General features: G+C 44.8%; 1 protein-coding gene across 1 annotated transcript in view; it reads right to left on the bottom strand.

The window, feature by feature from the left end:
• Nucleotides 1-21,704, bottom strand: part of mafa (MAF bZIP transcription factor a) — a 64,611-nt gene extending 42,907 nt beyond the window's left edge. Inside the window, exons 1-2 of the mRNA XM_084040197.1 lie at nucleotides 20,376-21,704; nucleotides 13,740-13,805 (exon numbers count right to left, since the gene is read on the bottom strand). Of these exons, the coding sequence (XP_083896323.1) occupies nucleotides 13,778-13,805; nucleotides 20,376-21,331 (984 nt within the window). The 5' untranslated portion in view covers nucleotides 21,332-21,704 and the 3' untranslated portion in view covers nucleotides 13,740-13,777. The remainder of the gene's footprint in view (nucleotides 1-13,739; nucleotides 13,806-20,375) is intronic.
• Nucleotides 21,705-25,536: the final 3,832 nt, after the last annotated feature.

A 25,536-nucleotide genomic window follows, 5' to 3' on the forward strand; every position in this document is an offset into this window, starting at 1 on the left:
TCCCATAATTATTCCAAACGAGAGCAAAGTTCTGCACTAAAACAAAGTGATTCACAAGTCTTTTAACTGCTTTGGAAGATGAATCACATTCAGCCAAACAGAACACAAGCTGTAATCAAAAGTAAGCGTGGCTCCTTTTAACGACGGACTGCACACACACTTCTCTTTGGTTGTGTCAGGTGGTTTTGCATAGTATATAGCATTATTACAGACCGGCTCACGAGTCTTCCTGCTGGGATATCAGAAGGATTCCATCTCATGTGGCATGAAAACAACCTAAAGGAGCTGCTTTTGATGTCGTATGTGTTTGCTGTGGTTTAACTAGTAAAACCAGATGAAAATAAGACATGTAGCCTTTTTTAAATTAGCTGAATCCATTGTGTTAGCATTGTTTTGCATTTCATTTAGATGTCTGGTAACTGCCAGCAATTTAGGAAAGGAAGAAAGGAATTGTTTAAAACTGTGTAGTGTATTTCCTCTGGTATATTTGGCCCGCTGAGACAACACAGGCAACGTCATCAAAAGTATTCACAAATAAAAGCATCTATCGTCAGGCTGTTAAAAACGAGTGATTCAACACGGCTCCCTAAACATATCAGACAGTGAAGAGGCATCAGATGAGAGGGCCAGAAGAATTGAAAACACACCATTTCCCTGCTCTACATCCCTGCACGCTAGCCCTGTGCATCTATATGTGAAATGGTTTGCGATGCCATCCGGAGTCCTTCACGCTGCTTGGTGGAGGCATCCTTAAATATAAGGGAGGTAAGTGTGCATGTAGATTAGGTCGAGCACGGGAGACGCACCCCTAGAAGGAGTTGGCCTGTTTTAGAGAAGAAAAGTCTTTTTTTTTTTCTGTTGGAGAAAGAGAAGCACTGCAGGGTGAGGCTTTTCTGCAGTGTCTGCAATAAGAGTGTTCCTTTCTGGAGGTGTCTACTTTCTGTGGGGTTTGTTGTAAAAAAGACTGGGAGGCAAGACGAGTCAGGAGGTCTTTGGGGGGGGCGCTGGGGGCTCCTAGTCGCAGGTTATCTGTTTAAATAAAGCCCTGCGAAGCCGTGTGATAGGGGAGGAAAAGCACACATGGGGAATTCTTTTTTTGTTTTTCGTTTTAAAGCTTCTCCGTGCAGACGAACTCTCACGCATGGGCATAAAAAGCAACACATTTTAGACGTTACCATGCAAGCAAACACAAACAGTATGACTTCTTTTTTTCCCTAAAGCATAATGACTTATTATTTCCACCCTTTAGAGATGCGGTGTTCTGTTTGTCTGTTGTGTGTAAAACATGTTTTATAGAGAACTGAACAATAGCAAACAGAGATTCTGTGAGAGCAGATCTCTCTTCGTGGTTTTGCTTCTGGATTATTATGATTTTTTTTACTCTAAAGCTAAATTAGGGCAATAAGCATGAGTTTACCATCGCAAATGAAATACAGTTATACAAGACAAAACGCTCATTTTATAAGCCGCAAAAAAAAATCACAAGACCTTCTGCTGCTTTTTGTCTTCTCCATGTGCGAGGCCATGAACTAATTGTTTGCTCGTCTTTGCTTGCTTGCTATCTACTTGCTTATCTTCATGTCTGCAAGAAAGCCAGTGAGAGGAAGAAAGAGAGATAGCGAGAGGGAGAAAGAGAGCTGCAGACAGACAGAGAACGAGTGTGAAAGTACTGCAGATAAAGAGTGGAGATTTCCGATCTCGCCGTTAGCAGTTCAGCCATGATGGTGGCTGAACACAGCTGTCAGACCCAGATGGTGAGGTGCTAATAACATTCAGAGTTCTGCAGCGCACCGTTTATTTTCTAATAATAAAACTGTTAGCGCTTGCTAATAGCATAGCCACTGCCTGCCAAGCACACGTTCCGGCTGACACTCACACCACTCCGCTGCCATTTATTTGCCATAATGCCGAGGCGAATGGGTGCATGGTAGACCCTCACACACACACACACACACACACACACACACACACTGACCAGAGAGCTGTTAGGTGTAACCAAGCAGAACAGAATGAACCTAATGTAATGAACAAATGTGTTGAGTGTTATCAACATGAAGAAATAAATATACATTTGGAAGTGAATGTAAACACTCACACACACACACACACACACACACACACTCCCGTGAGCATCACAAACACATCTGAGAAAACTTGTCTCATATGTTGATGTTTAAACGTAAATGGTTTTCAGTAACTCGTTTTAAACTTAACCCTGCATTATATGAAGATGGCTTGGAATACATCACATGTCAGGAAATAGCCTTTGCATATGACTTCCAAGGTGATTCACGATACACCAGCCAATTCACATTGAACCAAATGCCTTTACATCTCAGGTGACTTTTCAAATTGTAAATATGAGTACGTCTGTGATTCCTGTTGAAAGTTCACTTTTAAATGTTCCACAGCTGCTCCTGAAGAAGCTTTGAGCAAATCAGTCAAATCCACCGCAACAAACCAACTCTGATTATATGTAGTATTTCCTACACAGCAGATTATTTGTGATAGTTTTGAAACCTGAAACATTTTAAATTTAAATGTTTAAATGTACTTCTCAGTTCAGTTATTAAATAATTCTATACAATTCAATCCCAGGAGGTGCAAACTGAGTGAGAGCACTGTAACATATTCAGAATCCCAATAAGAACATTTATAAAATGAGTAATAAATGAAAATAAAATAATTCTGAATGGTTGTGTGTGGACGGTAGCTCTGGGCAGAACACCCTCACTCACAGGGACAAAAACAAAAGGTGCTATTCTGCAGAAGTGCTGACTCATCAGAGTGTGTCCTACAATAGAGAACTACTGTGGCGTGACACAACATGTCACTGACCCTAAAATACTGCTGTTTCCTTTAATAGACTTTCCAATTTTAGGTTAGCGTGGCAGTGTGCACCCGCACATAATCCAAAATATGTTTTTATTTTGGCACTTTATCAGTGACAGGAAGTACTGAGGTGACGTGCCACGAAGGGCCACAGCTGGAATCCAACCTGTGATGGTTTTCTAACTCCTTATATCTGAGCAGCTCCGTGTAATGAGAGGAAGCTGTGAGTGTGTGTGTTTAAAAAAAAATCAACAAGCTACGTTTGTCGGTATCATACGAGGCTGTTTCACCTCACAACTTATTTATTAAATATTTCAACAGGAGCCAATTTCCTGTTAAGTGTCATTATAGTGTTTCTGCACACACGTACGCCTCCAAAGTGCCACAATTAATTGGACTTCATTTCCAGGAGATAATTTCCGACTGTTAGGCAGGCTGTAAAAGCACATCACCATGCACATAATTACATAGGAAGGCAGGAGCCGCCTGCAGAATTTATTTTCCGCCCCAAATATGAGCGGGCTGTGAGCGGGACTCTGCTCCGCCCTTTGAAGAGGCTTTTATGTCTGTAAATGAGCTCACGCTGTCGTGTCACTGGCATGCAGCTTCATTTAAACTCTCTGACTTCCTCAAACACATTTAGCCGATGAATAAATGACAAAAGATTAAATTACATCACCCTGGTGGAAAAACACAGAACGGCACAGAAACAATAAACATGAATTAACTCTGAATTATCTCTGAACGCTGCGCCGGGTCTCCTGCCGTCTCATGAGCTGAAAGCAGTAACCTGTGTCATGGGTAATTGAGCTCCCCTCTGCCAGAGTTATCATTTGTGCTTATTATGCAGAGATAACACGGTGGAGCACCTAGATTGTCTGTAGTTGGCTCAGAAGTGGAATCACCCCTGCACCGCGGGTTCAACATGCACAATACTACAGACGAGAGGAGGGACGGGGGGACTGCCAAGCGGCACAGCGGGGGTCTTCGTTAAAGGTCTTTCCAGTCAGAGGTTGTGGAGAACCGGAATAGAACACAGAGACGAGAGCAGTGTTGACTTAAAAAGGACATTTAACGATTCGTGAAAAGTCTATGAGGTGGATGAAGCGCTTATGGGTTGTTAACATGGAAAAATCTGCTCTCACTGTGCGTAGGCCTGCACGTCTGAAAGTGCGTGTGTGCACGTGTATGTATACGCGTGTGTGTGTGTGTGTGTGTGTGTGTGTGAGACAGAAGGTTCCGGGGCTGCTTTGTGCAGTACCGGCTGGCAGGGTGGCTGTCAGAATGGCCCTATTTCCTGTGTCAGCTCTAAAATAGGTCCAAACACAGCAGAGATGCACGACGCACTCGGGCTATTTACAGCACTCGCCCAGTGTGTGTGCAGGATGCTGCCAAGCATACGCAACCAGACGCACTCTGCATTGTACTGTATATATGCTCACACAGTAGAAAGATGTATTCACTTTGAAAAAACATACAATATGAGGGGGAAAAACGAAAGGTACAGATGGTTCATATCTTTTTGTGGAATGTTTTTTGCGTCTTAATAAAATGTGTGTGTGTATGTGTGTGTGTGTGTGTGTGTGTGTGTGTGTGTGTGTGTGTGTGTGTGTACGCCCTTGACCCCTCCATGTGTTGTGAGATGGTAAGGGCACCGTGCCCTGCTTATGTCACCGTTCCCTCCTGTTCACTGGAACGCCGTCCTCTGCGTGTCCGTGACAACCAGCAAAGCTCCCAAATGATGCAGACACACTGCCACCGTGCCGTCCCGCTCTGAGCATGCCCAGAGCAGCCTTCCTGTGTGCACATGCACGTACAAACAAAGATGCAGGAGTAGCAGCATTCTGGATGAGCTTCCACCGTTTTCTGCCTGATTGTTTGTGTGACGAGGCGGCGGCAGGTCTGTCAGCTGTCACATCCTGTCAGGTGCCAAGACGACACTTTGACCTCGACACGTTAACACACGCCGTATGACTCACGGAGATACTCAGTTTATCTGTTTCCATAGAAACATCTTTGTTTGTGTAAATGGGAGGCTCCCTGGCTGAGAAGTCCCGCCCCCTGTTATCTAGCAACTTTATCCTATTTATATCAAATAGTTAAATATTTAAAGATTCCTCACCAATCGTGTCACTCTGTACAACGACATTTTAGCTTGTTATTGTGTATGCCCACTACCTGGGTGTTTTTTTATTTTTTATCTGCTCATATTTTTAGTTTAGTTTTAAATCGAGACTCAACTTTCAGTCCCTGTTTAGCTTTGCGTCACTTTATCTCGTGCGCGCTCCTTCTCCACGCTTTCTGGCTTCCTCATGTTTTAGTAATCAAACATTTCCATCCCTGGTTTCATTAATGAGGCCAAAGGCTTCATTTCTCGGGTGAGGTAAGAAATGGGAAGCGAGAGTATATATTAAATGTATTTTTGTTGGTAAAAGTGACACTGAGACGCACACAAATATACATTTCCCAAAAATACATTGGGAAAACAGAGAGAGATAATGAGTTGAGACCTCGCTCTCCGATGTGCCTCCTGCCCTTTGAGAATCTTGGCACAACCTGTTCGCCGGCCTGTGTGTGTTTGTTTGTGTGTTATCGTGTGCATCCTCAGTGTTTGTGCCGGAGCCATGAAAGTCATTTAGTGGAGAGGAGGCGGCCATATGGTGTCAGTTCTTCATCATGAGGACCTCTGGTTGAGGAGGAGGAGGAGGAGGAGACTTTTCTGCAAACAGATAAGACCGCCTCGGCCCTTTTTTTTATTATAACAAAATTATTTTAATTTAATTAGAGAAGCAGAGATGTTTTGCTTTTCCATCAGTTCTTCCCTCCTCTTCCCTTCTGACTCTCTTCACCTGCAAACGGCAGCCACCATCCGGGCTTCGCTAAGCGAGTGTGTTTCTATCTGCCGGTGTTGTCGATGTGAGTAGCGGTGCGTTCCTTCATGTTAATACACAGAGGTCACCGGGACGATGTTTAACACCCAAGCACTGCATGACCGAGCTCTGAACCGGAAAACTCAACCCAGAAATCTCATGTTGGTGGTGATGCGTGCACGTGTGTGTACGTTTCTATGCGTGCGCGCTTGTGCTCCGTGATCCGGAGAGCTCGGGTCAGATGCCTCCAGTGTTGGGCTTAAAGCTGCTTTGAATGGGCCAGGCTGTGCTCATCTCTGTCTAATCTTCCTGCTCTGGTGAGTGTAGAGGAGGAGGAGGAGGAGGAGAAGAAAATCCATAGTCTTTTCATCCTCCTGTGACCACTGTGCCTGTGAGACGGCAGCCGTGGGAATGGAGATGGATACGGGCAGCCCTGCCTCTGACCTCCCTCTACTCCAACACAAAGGTGGAGATAAACAGGGCCACAAGCATCGCTCACATCTTTCTTTCTCAGGCACACACACACACACACACACACACACACAGCAGCACAGACGTCTCATTAAAGCAATAGTAGGTGAATGTTGCAGCAGCAGTGTGCCACTGGGAGAGAGGTCTATTAGGATACTATCAAGAGACGGGGGGGATGAGAGTCAGCGTGCTCCCTGTGTGCATCTAATTCCGCCACGCCATACGTGTTTGACGAATGTCTAATTTTGACCCCGAGATCGGGCCGAGGAGGCAGCATTAAAACGTATCGGCTGAATCATTATGTTAATGTGCCCGGAGAGTTAATGAAATAAATATCTATTACCCCGGCGAGTGCGTATCCGACAGAAAGAAAGAGACTTCTTCCCGTGTGATTCCCGTGTCCAAAAGTGAGAAAGACAGCAGAAAACAGCCAGCCAAGGGAGGCCATGGCAGACGTTTCATTCTAAATTACTCTCCCCTCCTCTCGGTTTCCTGGGGATTTTGGAGTGATACTCCCCTCCTGCTCCCTCGCTCCCTCAGCTGTCACAACCCGTCACCACAACTATTCCACTTCAGCCGAGGGATAGAGGGAAAGCTTTGTCCCTCTCCATCACCCTCCGTTCACATCCCTCTCTCCGCACCGGCTTGTACATTGAGAAAGCATCAACTCCGTACACTTCGGTTTTCTGCTAGCGTGACCTACTGGTCAAAGGACACAACGGGGAGCTAATGATGTTTTAGTTTTTGCTAACAAGGGTCTCTCACAGCAGAATGTCAAATTGGAAAGTAAACACAGAGCCATTCCTTTGGTCATGGTTAGTATCCATAGAGATGCATGTGTCTTATTATGGTTTGTTAGGGGTCATTGGTGTAATCCAAGCAGACAGACGTTTATACTGAGAGAAGTGCGCCCATAGTATTCTCTTTCTGTTTGTGTCTTTTTCCTTTTTCTTTTTTTCTTTTTAGTATCTATATGCAGCCGCTTCCGATAATGTCATCCTACACGGCTCTCCGCTCTTCGCAACCAGAGACTATCAGCTGCGAACTCATCGCTCTCCTTTAATGGCCAGGTCGCAGCGAGAGAGGGAGAACAAAAAAAAAACCTCATTGCAAAACTGTGACGATGTTCACCAGAGAGCCTGTGAGAGACAAAAGACAGTTTCCTTAGTTCTGAGAAAGCAAACCAAAGACTGTGGGTCTCTTGATTTCTGTTTTTGTCTCTGCCACAACATTCTTTCCCAGGGGTCACACACCCTTCAGAGGGAGACCAAGACGGCAGCGAGGTGACCGACCCAGTCCAAGGCTCTGGTCTGGCCCGGCATGCCTGTGTGACACTTAATGGCGTAACCTCACGACACATGGTCATTAACCCGATGCGCCTCCCCGGTACAGTAGAAGTGTGCCGCTCCTCAGCCTCCACGCTTCCAGCCCGAGTCCCTACACCCCTCCTCTGCCAGGTCTCTGAGGCCATGTACTCCTCAAGGGTGACACCACCCCAAACTCTGTAATTACAAAACGCAAAGAGCATTCCTCGGCCTGGTTAGCCAGAAGTATGAGAGAGAGGGACAAATATTTACCCCCTCCACCCGTTCCTCCTCCTTAAACACGCCCCCACCCCAATAATTTAACAGTAAGAGCAACTCAGCCTTGTAAACACAATAGTTATGTCTGCGCTCACAGAGCCATGAAGCAGACATGCAGGCTCCACCATCCCTGCAGCTACGACTAATACAGGCTCCTCTCCTCCCGGCTCCTCGCTGCTTTCTCTATATTTATGTTTCCACTGCATAAAGCCAAAGTTTGGGTGTCCTGACATTCAGCTTTCAGAATATTTTATTTATAGATCCAATGGGGAATGACAGAAACTCAATGGGATATTTACAGCAGTGTACATTTTGCACCGATTTAGATTGTCTTTCACCAAGTCTGGAAAAGTCAAAACAAAACTCTTTCTTACAATGACTTTGTGTTTTTATGTATATGTATATAGTGTGTGTATATATAGTGTGTTGAAGCAGCTCTGCCGATGTATCCTCATACATACATCCTCATACGTACATGCATGATACGGCAAACATCTGCATAAGCTCCAAAAAAAACTTGGTTGGGTTCAGGAAAAGATTGAGGTTTGGGTTCAAATACTCATTTGAAATACTTATTTGGCCAATGTTCTGCAAAAGATCTACTTGGTTAGATTTTGGTGAAAGATTGTGGTTCAAAATAACAAGGAAAGAACATTGTGTGACTGATAATTCCACGTTGACTTCTGGCTTCATAGGACACAAACAGAGGTGTCCTGGGTGAAAGTCTGGTGTATTTACACCCATCTGTCCACCCAGACCTCCCAAGCAGACGTTTCTATTGATTGCATGGGTTCTGTATAGTGTATTAATTTTCCTATGTGTATACAGATTAGGGATTCAACGGTTCTCAATATAATATTGAACCGCACGGTTCAATACGCACTCACGAATTCAGCTATTTTCGGTTTTGCAATAACATTTCATGTAATTTCACATTTCCATCCTTCCATCCATCCAGAGGAGCACTTGAACACAGCATGCGGGCTTCTATCACCTAATCAAAACACACTGCTCTATAACTCCTATAAATCAACACGGAAAGGCATTGATATGGAATAAAAGGGATTTTGTATTTAAAAGTCACTTTATGTTTAATGGTATTTATATTTAACAGCGACTTTTGTTTTTACACTTTTATTTATTTTATTATACAATGCACTGTATGAGTACTGAATGTGTCTGAATAAACAAAACTTAGCTTATATTCAAAGTAAAGAAATAATTATATATATATATATATATATATATAGCATTTTTTTTCTCCTTGCGCACAAAATGTGTCCCGAAACCGTAACCCAAGAACCGAGGTACGTATTGAACTCTTACTCTATTTTTGCACCCCTAATATATATATATATATATATATATATATATATATATATATAAAACTACATTTAATTTTGTACACTGACTCAGACGGATGGTCCGAGGGAGCTGAAATCAATAAATTAGCGAGGTGTCAAGGACATATGGCTAAGGAAGGAAGTGTTGGCCTTAATACAATCTGTATGTTTATTAATGTGATACCAAATATTGTTTTAATTGTCTAAGCCACGGGAAACATAAGCCGTTGCTGCTGCAGAGCACAGACCACACACGTGTTTGGTCTCAGACATGTATTAATAGGATGCTCCCCCAGACTGTTTGTCTTAACACTTTGTAAACAGCGTGATGATATCTCCGGCTTTAATTCTTGTGTCTGTGCATGCATTATGGTGATCCTGTTTTGACTAGACACCGTAACTCATTTTAATTAAATACATAAAATAGGGAATAACACCATTTTGGTGCGAGCGTTCCCGTCCGACGGCAGGGAAAGTGAGAATGTGGCATCGTCTCGGCGGCTATTTGTATTTGATGTTAACGGGCAAGCACAATGCATTAAACCTGGAATGTAAGTAATGTGCACTTAGACATAGAGCCCCGGCCACACTGTGTGGACAGCATCGTTTAATGTGCAGCAATAACTCTGGCCGGCTGCAGTTTCTCACTGCCTCTCTTTAACCCTGCAGCGTGTCTATATCTCTTCCCTTCGTCACCCTCGTGTGTACATTTCTTAAACGCTCCACCGGTATGAGCGGTGAAAAGGTGAGCGGCGGACACTGCAGGTCTCTCCGGGGCTTTTTACTTTGCACCATTCTGTTTCCCTCTGGTCCCGTTTGCCCCCGAGCGAAGCGACATACTGGAAATACTCCAGGAAAACATTTGATATGATGCACTGGTAGCAGCCCACTTTTATCCTCGCTGTAAAAAACTACCGAAACACGTAGTAATTTAAGAGGGGAGTTGAACTGTATCAGTAGGAACGCAGGCCGGCCTCCACGGAGGAGCTGCATCCCGGTGAATGACTGTGAGAGCTGCTGCGTGGCAGGATGAAGTGTGTTCATTTCCTTATTTATTGACTCACTTGCTTTTCTCTGAGTGTTTGAAATTAATAACAGCCAGCAGAAATCAGACAGAGGGATGAAAATCAGCACTTTCCCTGCAGTGAAGCCATTCATCAAGCTAACGAGGGGGAGAAGAGGAGTGGAGGAGGAGGAGGAGGAGGAGGAGGAGGGGAACGGTGACGTTTGGAGAGGGAGCAGAGAGCAGGAGGGAAGCAGGTGCAGTGTGAGGCAAGAAGGGGGGGTGATGTTGGGTGGAGAGGCGAGGGGAAGGAAGTTTGTTTGGGAGGAGGAGGAGGAGGAGGAGGAGGAGGAGAGTCATTTGGAGGATAGCAGGGCAGACAGAAGAGACGGTGTGTCACTCTAAGAAGAGGGCTGGAGATGGACAGAAAGACAGCGATGACATTGGAGTGTAATTAGAGAGGGAGGAGGGAACACAGCGAGATCAAGGAGGCAGTAAGGAAACGAACCAAGCTTCATCCACAAGGCCTTTAGTGCTCCAACGCCCAGCTTCATCAGCGATGATGACGAGGATTAAGGCAGATACAATACACTCCCTCTTGTTCACCATCTCCCCACCTTTTACTGAGGGGGGGGTGATGGGCCTGCCCTCTCCTATAAGCCTTCGCCCTTGGATTTGGACTTTGCCGCGATAGCTCAGTCCCACGCTGCTCCGCCTCCCTGACAGTCCACCAAAGACCCGACGGTATCTCACACCCAGAGCAGGGCTGACTAAGCACTTACTGTGAGCCTCTCTTCTCAGAGTGAGAGAGGAGCGCCATGCTGAGAACTCTGCCACAGGAAAATAATTAGCAAAGTGGAGCTCTGCCCAAACACACTGGGCTAAATCTAGTGCCACTTCACATACAAACGCAGCCATAAATCTTCCCCTCCGTCCTGCTTTCTTTGCTGGAAAAGCATTATTCCCACAATCAGGAATACAATGTGAGGTTATTGTTTTGTGGGGGGATGGGGGTTCTGTTTATGCTTACACATTTGAATTTAATAATTTGCTAATGATAACTCCAGTGGATGTGGCCGCCGCTACAAGCTGCTTTGCGATCTGTCTCTGAGCCGGTTGGAGCTGAACGCTGCGCTCGGTGCCATGTGGTGACGCCAGCCGTGCCCATCTCACTGTACATGGATATCTGTATTTTTAACTTTAAAGTTGGACCCGGGTCTTCGGTCACCAAGGCTAAATATACTCAGCTCCTGAGGAGTCTCCAGTTTCTCACTCCTTTCCGAGAGGCAGGTGGAGCAGAGAGGAGGGGGGGGGGGGAATATATCATCCCTTGACTTTTGACCCATATGAGCAGGAGGTTGTTTTGCACTTCTGTCCTCCCCCCTCTATCTATGGCCTCTGCCCCCCTCCTCTATCTCATTCATTTTCTCCTCCGTGTGACAGGTCAATCTGGATCGATTTCATCTGCCCTCGTTGACTGAGACCAACATCCTGGCACCCAGAAATAGAGCTCTCTGTGATAGAAGAGACTCCGATGGAGCATTACCGTTAGCGCGCGGCTCCGAGAGGGAGGTTGAGCGAGAGAGGATGCGGCAAAATAAACGTTTAGAAAACATTAGCGCTGTTTGCTGCACTGATGAACTCCACATTCATACGACAGCGGGAGGAACGGGACTGGATGGTTGTTTGCATGGGAGACCCCTAAACCACCTGCCATACGCTGGCCACATGGTTGGTGGCCTACCTGTTACTGTATGCTCATGTGATCACACACACACACACACACACACACACACACACACAAGCCTGCTTCCTCCAATCTATATTTGCACTGAGCGCTCTCTTTCTCACAGCCTCTTTCACACACTTACTGTGCATATACACACACCTGGTGTTTTGTCTTTGTCAGCATATTCCGGGTCCTTCAACTCCCCCGCTGGGCTCTGAACTTTGCATGACGAACCCCTGCCTCTAACACATACACACACACACACACACACACTCACACACTCACCAGTCGCAGGTGAGACACCCTGGCAGCCTCGTACCAACGTTAACCTCTCTTTAGCTCCCAACATCTCACAGTGTAAACACGTCTGTGCCTGGGAAATGATTTTTCCTGTCGCGTCGGCGGGGGTAGAGGCGCGGTGACACGGTGTCCTAGCGGTGTCTCGGCCGGATTCAGGACACTCTTTCCCCAGGCAAGGACACAGAGACCTGGCTCTCCGTCTCCATCACTCAGCCTGTCCTCCCGGAGCTACGTGGCCAGACTGCTCATCCCACCCCCACCTCATATGCATGGATTTGCATAAAACAAAGACACGGCTCTGCCTGCAACGTCTGCCCCGGTAGAAACGGCTGAGAACGGGGGGGGATCGACCAGACCACACCGCATGCAGCCACTCTGAGCTCGGCTGGCAGGTTGTCAGAGCGCAACATCAGTGTAGCGCCGCGGCACCGGCGAGGGGAACGGAGATTTACGAGGGCTGACTAAGATAGACACCCTCATGGTTTTCCACTTTCATCCGTTTAACATCCGTTCCCCTGGCATTGTTTATACTCCACACCCCGAGCAGCGAGCAGAGGGCACCTAATTCACGGTGATGACGTGGGAGGAGAATCGGAGCACTTAAAACACTTCATCTAAAGATGATTTGTCCTTGTCTTCCCTGATGGCTTTTGTCCTGCTTCCTCTCTCTGAAGTTAAGTGGAGCTGGAGAAAGGCCAGCTCCTGATCCCACGCCCCACTTAGACACAATCAAGTAAATAGCACGGGACACAAGTAGGTGTACACACACACACACACACACACACACACACACATTCTACTTCGCCAAGGCGTGAAGTCATGAATACAAGCTCAGAGCTCCTCTCATCCGTATGTGTCATGACCAAGCCCATCACGGCGTTTAACAATCAGTGAAGCCATTACGGGAAGAATTGGGTTTGCGATCTACATTTTGCCCGTTTCCTCTCCGTCTCTGTGAATTGATTTCAGGACTAGAGGCGCATTGTTCACTCTGCCTCTCTCCTCCTGTCCAACACACTGCTTCTCCCTCTCCGCCTGATTCACACGATCAGGAAACATGTGATTTACATCTGAATGAGTGGCTATCATGTGCTGGTTTTGCTGTTGATCCAGGGCGAGGAAAAAAACCATCATATCCGTGTGTGTGTGTGTGTGTGTGTGTGGATTTAAATAAGGTGGTAAAATGCACCCCGGCAAAGTTCTGGCACTACAGCGATAGAGACAGATGTGACGGAGAGAGATAGGTATTTACACTTTAGCATATGAATAGCAATTGACAAAGCGTGGTACATTATATATCCATTATGGAAGCCTTCAGACATGTGCTATATGCCATAACACACTCAATGTTATATGTGGTGACTGTAGCCTCTCTCTATTTGATATGAGAGAATATTAATGAATAATTCACATGGATTTCATTGTGTAGGTGTGTAATGGGAAACAACGCCACCAGTAATAATTCAGGATATTCAAATTATTTGTTTATATAATTCACATAGATGTGAGACTTTTTGTTTTTTAATAATGTCACTGTTATGAAGTCTAAATAGCAGAGGAAGGAATAATAAAACCGCAGATAGAGATGAAGTAAGTTTGGGTTTTTACCTCAGAGAGCCAAGGGCACGGAGGATTGGGGCTCGAAATCACAGATGGAGGAATTTTCTCGACGACCTAAAGGAGCGGATGAGATTGGACAAAAACATGAAAGAATAGAAAAATTAATATCAAGGCAGATACACATGCTGCCTTCTTCTCTCCCTTCCTGTTTCTGCCACACAGACGCCAACAAACAATTGCAAAGAAACGCAGATCCATTCCGAGCGATCCGCTCTCACCTTGTCTGTCTGGTGAAACAGTGCATGGATCATAGTGAGTGTTTGATGAGGGGGGGGGGGGGGGGGATGTAAAAAAATTTGCATGCAAATAGATTCTACAGGCAGAACTCATGCATCAAAACACTGTAACCACAAGAGGCAAAACTAAAATACCTAAGCGTGCCGCCACAGAAAAGGCAAGGAGTTCCATGCAAAGGCATTTACTTCTGCTCATCTTCTGAAATGGCATAATCAATTGTTCTAAAAGGGAGGGCATTTATCGTGCACACAAATAAAGGGTGGAAGGATTCCCTTTAAATATGCAACACGAGTAAAAACCTAGGCTCCCGTGCATTGATGCCATTCGGGTTCCCTTTAAAACGCTGTGACAGTGACCGTTGTAAATACTTTGCCCATCTATTATACAGAACCGGCAGGGAAGCAGCAGCAATGCAGCATGGTGATGTTAGAAAGCCATCAAATCGTTATCGTTAATTAGTGTCACAGAGTTTTAAAAACTGTATTAACTGTGCTGAAAAGTAAAAATCAAGAATATTCTCCATGCAAAAACAAATGGCTATTATTTTTATATGATCGTTCTTCTCTGAAAATGACTCAAACCTCATTAAAAGTGTTTTTTCAACATTAACAAAGCATGAATTAATAATAATATTTATAATAATGGACTTAAAAGGCCAATAAAATCTAAGATGTATGTATTGAAAGCTTGACTTTGGTCAGAATTTGAAAAACCACCCTCTACTTTGAAAGACTATAATCCCACTAATGTTTTTTTCCCACCTTTTGTCCAATAGGACTGCTGAATGATGGTGTTGCATTTATTTAAGTCACAGGCTCTTGGTTTGGGTCCATTTACAGACATATAAAATTACCCAGCAAGTCCCGACCACCTCATTACCATCATAACCTGCAGTCAGTCTTTCAAGGACGACTCTCTAATGACGTCTATTTGAAGCTCACTGAGACTTTCTGCCACAAAGAGAGAATTTATAGAAAGAGCAAAGCGTGCTCCAATAAAATAAGACGCTTAATTGATCCCTGATGTCTGTTTAATTCTGACAGAGCGAGTGTTTCTGTAGCGACCTCTTATACACCGTGAAGTGAGAGTCTCTGTATCTGCCATGGATCTGGTCACACCACCTGGTTGTGCTCAGACACCTGACTTCTGTTTCTATTATTCCATCCACATGTCCTTTATCGCCAGGCTGTTTTTCAGAACCAAACTCATAACCCATCAATAGTTTGATTTGTCACAGTGAAACATAATCTTATAAAATCCCAACTTTATGATACACACACTAAAATTCAATAATATAAAATGTGTTTTTACCAACTTCTTTGTTTTAAGTAGAAAAACCAGCTCGTAAAAAAAAAAAAGTAGATCCAATTTTTTTTTTCCAATTCTGGATTGATATTGATATTATTTTCAGACGTTATATTGTGTTTAACCCTTAATTAAAGTGTCAACTTGAGACTTAAGTTTAGCACACCCAGTCTGACTCAGTGGATATTAATAGGAGAAACAATTACTTCTGCTTCAGTGCCGCTGATTGTGTCGTTATGTCTTTGCTACACCCACAATGCAATCCTGCCATGACGTGGGTGTGAGAAGAACATGAACTGCTGTGCCTGCAGAGTTCTACATACTTTAACACTTAAATGAGTAAATACAAGAAGACCTAACACCATGTTTACACACACAGAAGGAACCTCACTAGAAAAAGTAATTTGATTTTGTTCCAAGCCTCACAAACGGACTTGTGTAATAAAGCGAGAGTGTAACTCTCGAAGACAGTGGTGAAATACAGGAAATGGGTTAAAAAAAGAAAGAAAAAAAAAAGGGGCAGTGTCTCCTCTTGAATTAACTGTGTACTGTAGCATGTCGGATGTGCATGTATATCTCATTCAGAGGGTTCTGGGCAGAGGAAATGAGCTGGAGCTCCCCAGGGCAGGGATTACTCTAATGACTTTGAGAGCAGCCTTGTGCGCTGTAACTTCTGACCTCTGCTCATCCTCCTCTCTCCAAAAGACGACGACACACACACACACACACACACACACACACACACACACACACACACACACACACACACACACACACACACACACACACACACACACAGGCACTAATCAACCTTGCACCCCGGCCAGCGTGAGTTAAGAGATGCAGAATCACACACAACAGCAGATCCTCCCCAGCCCTTCCTCTGGCTCCATCTAAAGCCTGGAAGAATTCAGACTCTCCAACCAGCTCTTGTTTTTGGGTCTGTCAACTGGCGTACTGCTACTTGAGTGAATATCGTGCTGCATCTCACGCTGTCAGCCCGCGTGGCGCCAACGTTCCATACGAGTGCATCATCGGAAAATCCATAGATTTATCACTTACATAACCATCGCGCACCGGTGACACAGAACTACCAGGAAACATCTCCCACAAATCAGATCTGTCTTCATGCAAATGTCTTTTAGCTGGAAGACCGAAGTATGTGAATCCCATAAATGCCAGCGTGCAGCGAAACAAAAGGCCGGGGTGAATGTATGCATTGTGTGTTTTCAGTTCTAGTGCATTTACATGAGAGGTCTGGCGGGTCCATCCCAATAAGGATCAATCCAAATAAACAAGCTAAAGAGTGTAAAACAACAGCCTCAAATAAAAACAGTTTCATAAGCCACCCTGAACACATCAAAAACCCAGCATACAAGCACACAGCCCTGAGGAGCAAAGCCCTAAATGGAGAAAACATATTGTGTGTTTGAAATGGCAAGTACAGAGACGTGTTCTTTAAACGGGGGGAAAGGCCAGCAATTATGCTCTCCGAAGTCCTTCAACACATTTATTGTAGTTAATATGAAATATCAAAATACAGCAGCGCTACTGCTCAGATCAAATAGATGTAATTAGATAAATTGAGGAAGAAGGAGAACGGCTTGGCTGTAAATTGCATGGTGTGTGCACGCTAAGACCCAACACTGGCACAGCTGCACGGAGCTGCACTTACGATTTATCATCTCTACATCGCAGGAGCCAGTGGCCCACACCACTATTAATCATCAGCAAAATCATTTAATTCAGCCCGAGCCCCGACTATTGTCTCAGTCTCCCCTCACTCTGGCAAATCAGCCACCAGCAGCACCAGCAGCACCTCCGAGGAAATCAGACAACAGATACAAGTGGTGGGTAAAACTGGCTTTCTTTTTCTCTTTTTCTCCTTTTTTTTTTTGCTGTTGGACAGGCTGCAGCACATCATCCCTGCAGATGGTGCACACAATGATTTTCTGTTCTGTAAATTCAAGTAGGACATTTCTAACTGCAAAGATTACTCACAGAGAAACAGTTGATCACTCCGTGTCGTGATCAAACTGACAGTGTGGGGATTTTATTTCACTTTTTATGAACGCTGGCCTCTGTGTGTATCCTCCTCACATACAAACTGTGGCTACGTTGCGAAAAGGCTGACAAATCCAGACTGAGTCCATCCTCAGAAACCTTAGTATTTCTTCAAAGTGGGTTTTGGCATGTGGGTCTTCCTGTTTCAACAAACAAATTGTTCTAGAACAGTGAAACAAGATGCCCACGCGGCCGTTCCTCGTCCCAGAACTTAAAGAACTATTCCATCAGAGCACCAGGAGTTATGTTGGAAGACGTCTAAACACCAAACTCCTTTTGGGCGCAGCAGCAGCGCCGAGCTCCTTTCTGCCCACGGCAGCGGCTGACTTACATTGGCACCTTCTCCAGCGCCCCCTCACATGCCTGACATGGCTGTGCCCCCCCCCCCCCCTCCACTGACAAACAGGAGGAAGCAGGGTGAAATTGGGAAAGCTAAACGATGACAGGCTAATGACAGTGAGCACACAGCAATGAAAAACACAGAGCGGGCGAACTCCACGTACACAGATCAGGAAGCACGGAGGGGAAAGGGCAAATCTAGAACATGCAAAGAAAGTCACAATGTCATCCTCTCACACACACACACACACACACACACACACACACACACACACACGTTCACACCTAGTTCACAGACATGCACACACACACACACACACAATAACACTGACATAAAGTAACCATATAAAATCATTAGCTCTCCATTGATGAGGATGTAATTTGTAGAGCAAAATATTTTAAATAAGACATTAATTTATTCTACATTATGATTAAGTTAAGATTTTGGGATCATTATTGTGAAAAGGGTTTTTCATTCACAGTTAATTTGAAGAAAATTAAATATGAAACCTGTATCAGACAAAAAAAAACAAAAAACGTTTTTGTTTGTGGTTTCATCATCTTATCTATAACACCGGACGTATTGATGCTGCACTCTGTCAAAATGGAGAAAAGTATCTGACTTTCCCTTTTTTTCTGTTGTTGTTTGATTAAATTTGTAGATCTAAAAAAATGATGTTTCTGATTGGTGCAGGGGGATTATTAAATTAGGGGGATAAAAACAGCAGCAAATTTAAACAGTGTTCATATGTAGTGCATAATCTCCATCCCGTTTTGATTCAAGTTTCATTATATTTCAGTCACAAAAGCACAAAACTCTCAGGACAAGCCAAAAAGAAAAGTGAGAAACTTATTGAAGACAATTACATACATTTATTGCATATCATTTAATTGTATGAAATGAAAAGAACGAGCACATATGAACATCACATATGGTTAGTGAGTGAAATAATTTTGCACAGCAAAATATATATAATTATATATATATAAGATGAAAGATTAAGTAACATATTTTTCAAGATTTATTGGCGAATGGTACTCCCTCATTTTTGTACATGCGGGGTGTCAATCCCTGACGATCTAAACAATGTCCAGACATTATCGATTTATAATAACTGTTATTGCTTTGCAATATTGCGTTCGAAGAAGCACAAAAACAACAGTGTCTCCTGAACTGACCATAAAGTATGAAAAATGTCACGATTAAGTCGCAACAGCAGGTGAAATGTGGAGAATTAATTTTCTTTTTAGTGCATTTCAGTCCAAAACACGTCAGTTCGTTGAAGACACTTGTCAAAAATAGAAAAAAACAAGCATGGCGATTTGCTTTCACTTCTACAACAGTTGTTGAAATACAACAGTGAAATGCGCGTGACCGATAGAAATCTCACACTTAGTTTGAAGCACATGCTGCAAAAAAAAAGAAAAGAAAAGAAAGAAAAAGCGCTGTTTATGCACCGCACAATAGCGCTGTATGAACTGGAGCCGAGCCAATTTCTCTAAACTATCCTTATAATACTTTTTGTGCAGAGATCTCCTCGTCGATCATCTGATTCAACCTGTAGCACGTCATCTTTTTTTTTTTTTTTTTTTTTTTTTTTGCAATTTATAAAAACTTTGTACTTAAATTACGCTGAAAAGAAAGATTATTCAAAAAAGGTCGTCAATGCAGAGTGGGATATCTTTAAATAACATGATAGGCTTTAAGCAACAAGGCTAAGCTTCCAGGGAAGGGTCGCTGATTTCCTTAATATGCAGTCTTTCCTTTCTCCCCCCCTCGCACCATGCAGGATCCCCGCCGATCCACTTCCTCCACTGCAGCCTAATGACAGCCGCTGGTGGTGCACTTCAACACAGCTGAAATGCACTTGAATAAAGGGGGGTGGGTGGGGGGAGTCTTGTCACTTTTTTGTTGCTGTCCCAAAAAAGTGAGGAAGCCATAAATGAAGTTATGAATGCCATGCTGGAGTCATCCGACAAGAATCTTCAAGCACAGAAAGATACAAAAAAAAAACAACAACAAAAAAAACCATACATGTCCAGCATGCAGGGAAGTTCAATAAGATATCTCTTTTTTAAAAACAATGAATAGTTTGTAATGAACAGTCTTTTTGTTGCTCAACACAAAAAAACAAGCAATGAGATGAAGTGGCGTCAAAACGGGCAAATCCTCCAAGTTTGGCAGACAAAAAAAAGTAAAAAAAAAAAAAAAGACCAAAAACATATTGTCGATGCAGTTTTGACTGAAATCTGTACATGAATTCAAAGTAAAATGATGAACTGAAGGAGCTGCTCGGTGTTTGCATGCAGCGTAAAGTTGGAGCAACTTTCAGAAAATCAGACTACAAACACTGCAAATAATGAACAAACGATGAGAAGAAAAAAAAAAAGACAAACAAGGCTATGCGTGATATAGCGAGTATGAAAACGTAGATTTTCTGAATATGCCTCTCCGAAATTAAACCCACGGAGGACAAAGCCCTCCAAATCTAAAAAACAGTCGATAAAAAAAAAACGTATAAAAGAAAAGAAAAGGTAAAAAGTTGACAAATTAGTTCTTGGTCTAGTGGGCATTTGCGCCAAATGAAGAAAAAAAATGTTTGATGAAAACTTTTGTAAGCGGGGTGAGTTACCCATCTGATATTCTTTTTTTTTTCTCACGATAACGTGGAGACTCACATGAAAAACTCCGGGGATGAAGGGTTGTTGTCGCTGCTCGACCCGTTTTCTCGGAAGCCGTTGCTGATGAGCTTCTCATACTTGTCTTTGTACGCGTCCCTCTCCCGCACCAGCCTGGAGATCTCCTGCTTTAGGTGATCGACCTGCTGGATCAGCTGCGTCTTCTCTCCCTCCAGGACGTGCCGCTGCTGGACCCGCTTGTACCGGCAGGACTGCGCGTACCCTCGGTTCTTTAGGGTCCTCCTCTTCTGTTTCAACCGGATCACTTCTTCCTTGCTGACCCCCCGTAGCTGCCGGTTGAGCTCCCGCACTGACATGCTGACCAGCTGGTCGTCTGAAAACCGGTCGTCCAGGCGCATGTGTGGGTGAATTGTCCCAGAAGTGCCGTTGGACTGGCCGGGGTGGCCGTTGCTGTGGTGGTGATGGTGGTGGTGGTGGTGCTGCCCTCCGTTCTGAGCGGCTGCCGCGGCGATGACCGCCGACACCACCGCCGCGGCGGAGCCCATCTCCTCCCCGGCCATGGCGCCTCCTGCCCCGGCTGCGCCAGCGAACTGCTGGCCCCTGGGGTAGCCATCGAACGACTGGAGCTGGTGACTGCTGTTGATCAGCGCCTCGACCGCGTCTTCGGGGCTGAAGCCCAGCGCCTCTGGATTCAACTGCTGTTGGTAACCGGACATCCAGTAGAAATCCTCTATGTGTGTCTTCTGCTCGCTCCCCGAGCCCGGACTGGGCGCCGAGAAGCTTGGGGAAGGGGGCACCGAGCTGCACGGCGTGCTCATCGGGGTGGAAGACAAGGATCCCCCGGCGATAAGGCGACTGCACTGGCTGATGTTGCGATTGGGCTCCACCGGCTCCTTTTTCACTTCAAACTTCATCAGATCGAAGTCATTAACATATTCCATGGCCAGGGGACTGGTGGGCAGGTCGGAGTTGCTCATTGCCAGCTCTGATGCCATCCTCTTGCTGCTGCTGCTGCTGCTGCTGCTGCTGCTGACAGTCCTCCAAGTGGGGTGAAGAGCAGCTGTCAAACTGGGCTGGTTGGGAACAACGTGAGCCAGTTTTGATTTTTAAGTCTTGAAACTACAAAAAAAAAACGAGCAAAAAAAAAAAAAAAAAAAAAAAAGCAGCTTTTTCAGCGTCCTTTCTTGCAGCCGCGGACTTGCGGGCTTGTGCGCGGAGTTTTTCTTTGCGGAGTCTATTGCACAGACGCGCCGGTGCCGCGCGCGCGAGGAGCGGAGTCCTTTTTCAGCACGTGAATCTCGGTTTTGTATTTCAAACATTTAACACTTTGCGTTTCTCCGGCGATACATTGCGCAAGCGGGGCCGAGGGAGAAGAGCCGAAAGTGAGGGGAGTGAACGCAGCCTCGCACGTTCCGAGGCGCTGAGTGGTGGAGGCGATTTTTTTTAGAGGGATCACACACAGCAGATGAGTTTAAGAGCATTGTAGCGGCCCTGACGTCAGGCTGGAAATAGGAAATTGACTCGGACGAAGAGCCAATGGGGTCGCACACTACGAGAGCTAATTAACATATTAGTCGCCCGACAGAAAGCAAAACTTTTCGCAACTGTCAGAGGCCGTCAGCTGACTGTCAGCCGGACTGTTTAACGCTTTAACTCCGCTTTATGCGTGCTTTAATCGCGCCTTTTACGCGGAGCAACAATTTCTCAAAGTTCTCAGCGCAGCAGCTCCTCCGTGCAGAGCACCGAGGAGAGGACACCGCAGACACATGCATGCACACTGGCGGGATCAAACCCGCACTCTATCATAATTAATATTTCACATTTTATTGAATAGAGAGCATTCGACTGGTCGCTTATATCGGCATATATCGGCTTTTAATGCAGAATATTACATTTTGTGTTTGTCTCTCCTAGAATAAAACAACAACAACAACAACAACAACAACAACAACACATATAAATGAAAGCATGTAATATTTCTGTATATATGTTGAGTGGTGCCTTCAGAGACAATTAACTAAAAAAAAATATTAAAAAGGTGGATTGAAGAGATTCGTCAAACCTCTGCGCACCATTCTGAAACTCAACACTGCCACCTTTTGGTGATGCCGGGGAATGAATTCCACCTTCAATCACTGAACTCGTCCACACATTTCAAACAAAGAAATCAAAGATGTAGTAAAACACACACACACACACACACACACACACACACACACACACACACACACACACACACACACAGACAACGTGCATCTTCATTGTCTTTACTGATGAAGTCAACTCTTGAATGTTATATAAGGGAGTGAAGAATCATGTCAGTTGAAGCGACAGTGAACCCAGTGTTCCATCCTAAACTGATATTATGTCCCATGCCATAAACATGACTTTATCTAAGCACGGGCCCCGGAGTCTACAGAGTCATATAAAGCTCGTACACTTTATCTCAGTTCAGAGGTCTCCTACTTTTAATTGACTCAGTGACATGAGGCAGTCTGGGGATTGTTTCCATGGAACTCCCCTGCTTAACCAAGTGGATCAAACAGTGTGTTTTTCATCTTCTCCACACTGTAAAGATGTATTTAAATGTGAGCAAGGAGGATACAGGAACTCTGTTCTTCTTATTCACGTTTATAGACGCTGATACAGTTACAGATGGAGCTCCTGATCTTTTATTTTAGTTTGATTCTTATACACTAGCCTGGATTCATCAACGTGTAATTAACCGAGGACTCGTGGCGGTTTACCCATCCCATGATAATGAAATTTGTTTGTGAAAAGAGTGAAGTTTGAGTCGGAGTGTTGGTTTCTTTTGTGGGCTCTTTTGACACGCTGCTAACAAATAACCATTTCTTTCCTGTGACAAAAGCCTATAATCATAGTCTCTCTCTCTCTCTCGCCCTCTCTCTCCCTCCCTCTCCAAGCGTGTGATCTCATCGCCGTGACGATGTGGACTCTTAGATTCCTGAGTGCACACTCTCTAATGATAGGCCAAATCAGGCACCTCCCTGCTGCCAGGAGGAGATGATCCTGCCAATCAGCCAGATATTTTCATAACCACAAGGAGTCCAACACGATTGTCCAAAACTGGAGCTGAGACGTGTGTCTGAGTTAGTAAATGTAGTGGTAACACTGTCTCTCCTGTGTGGCTGTGTAACTGTTGTAATAAGTGCACCAACATACTGACAGATGCTGTGTAGAAGTACCTTAAATATGAAATGTAGATAAACACTCGTTTCGTTGCCAGTTGCTGAATATTGCAGTAAAAGGGGGTAAACGGATGCATCTCCTTGCAAGCTTATGCACCGCTGTGTGTGTGGCTGAAATGAAAAAACTCAAATAGAACCCTATTGTTTCTATTTCCATTCTGTTGCCTTGTCATCTGTTTGGGCTTACCTGCTCACGGGAAGGCACAGCAGCAGCCCGTTCCCCGGGGTCCAGCCACAGCCGAGCGAGACTAATACACAAACGAAGGGAGAGCTCATTAGTCATGACAGAAGAAAGTGGCGGACCTAATTTAGCTGCTTTTGTGCCTTTGAAGTTATTGATGATGCGGGGCTGAGAGAGATCTACGCCGAGAGGAGAACTTAACAAACCTGGAGGGAAGAAGCGACGAGGCCGAACGGCAAATATGGCGTCCTCACTGGTTAGATTTGGCGGCCTCACCTTTGCAAAGGTGTGAAATATCACGTCAGCTTTAATGCAAGATTTTATTTAATGTATTTAATGTATTTAAAATCACACACATGTCAAGTTTGGGACTAAAATTTAGATTTGCAAATACAACATTTTCAGTACATCCTCAAGAGTTTCCATGGAACATCATATTGTCATCAAAGCATCTTGGGAATAAAGATTACAGAATGCATTATATCCTTTTTTTGGAGAGACAATTTAAGTGAAAACACACAGTGTGTAGATAAACACACACTCGTTAACCAGCACTGTGTACAGTCTGTGTACTTGTTCGTCTTATGGCAGGATGATGACTTCCAAATACTTGGTTTGGTTCAACACAAGTCTTTTCCTCCAACAGGAAGCAAACAAACACACCTGTTCATTAAACCAGAGCCGTCTGAAATATCAGCCTCACCCTTAAACTGGCGTCAGAAATGCTTTCGTCACATGATCTAATTTCATGTTATGTATCGCTGAAGTTTGAACATCAACCTCGGAGTCATCATAAGGGGAAATGTCCTCTGAGTTCTGGGGAAAAGACAACCTAGATTTTACTACCTGCTTGTCTATCGTGACACTTAGCTCCTTATGAGTCTCTACATATAAGCAGAGACATTCACAACGTCTGTCAGGAGCTCACAAATCCTCGTTTTTCCAGAAAATACTATGAAATGTAAACAAATGAAATCCTTTCATTCGTCTGAACTCGTCTCATTCTGGTGAGAGATGGAGGCGACTGAGTGGAAAGAGCAGAGGTCAGCGAGTTGTTTGCTGTATGTCTGTTAGACTGTGTGTGTGTGTGTGTGTGTGTGTGTGTGTGTGTGTGTGTGTGTGTGTGTAAGCTGGGGTCAGGTTGTTGTTGCCAGGGCTCGATAAGGCCATCTAATCAGCCTCTTTGCATTCCAACGCCTTTGTAAGCCGCCCCCTAACCTGAGCCTATTACAGTATCCATGTCTGCATTGGCGAATACCTGGAAGCTGATAGCACCTGCAAACAGAGACCAAGCAGGTAAAACAATGGAGTCACACAGCTTCTTAATGTGACACAGAAACACTTTGTCTGAGCGTCTGCTTTGAGCTTTAAGACGAGGGAGACAGAAACGCTAGCCCCTCGCTTTACATCCCCCGCTAACCTGCAGCGCCAGGATTGCTCTGGGGACGATTTCATCAACAGTTTGGTGAGAACAACAAAGCTGGAATATCAATTTTCACCCCACCAACAGAATGTGGGCACAGCCATGTCATAATTACCTTAATCCATGAGTCAGAAGGAGGGCGAGGCTGCGGAGGGTGCACCAGAGGACAGAGCAGACAAAACAAGGTCAGGCAGGGAGCAGATCTGGAGTCTGAGGTGGATTCTTTGGATGGCCTCTCTGACACCGGGGAAAGTATTTGGTGGCCTGCAGCGAGCGGTGTGGCGTCACTCGGGGCGTGTGGCGTGCGACCCCGAGCCGTGGCTGGAGGCCGAGGTGTTACAGTGCTGTGAACAGAGTCACACGTGTTTACTGGACTGTCTCAGCGTC

The sequence above is a fragment of the Eutrigla gurnardus genome (genome assembly GCF_963514095.1).
Source record: "Eutrigla gurnardus genome assembly, chromosome: 1".
NCBI classification, from domain to species: domain Eukaryota; kingdom Metazoa; phylum Chordata; class Actinopteri; order Perciformes; family Triglidae; genus Eutrigla; species Eutrigla gurnardus.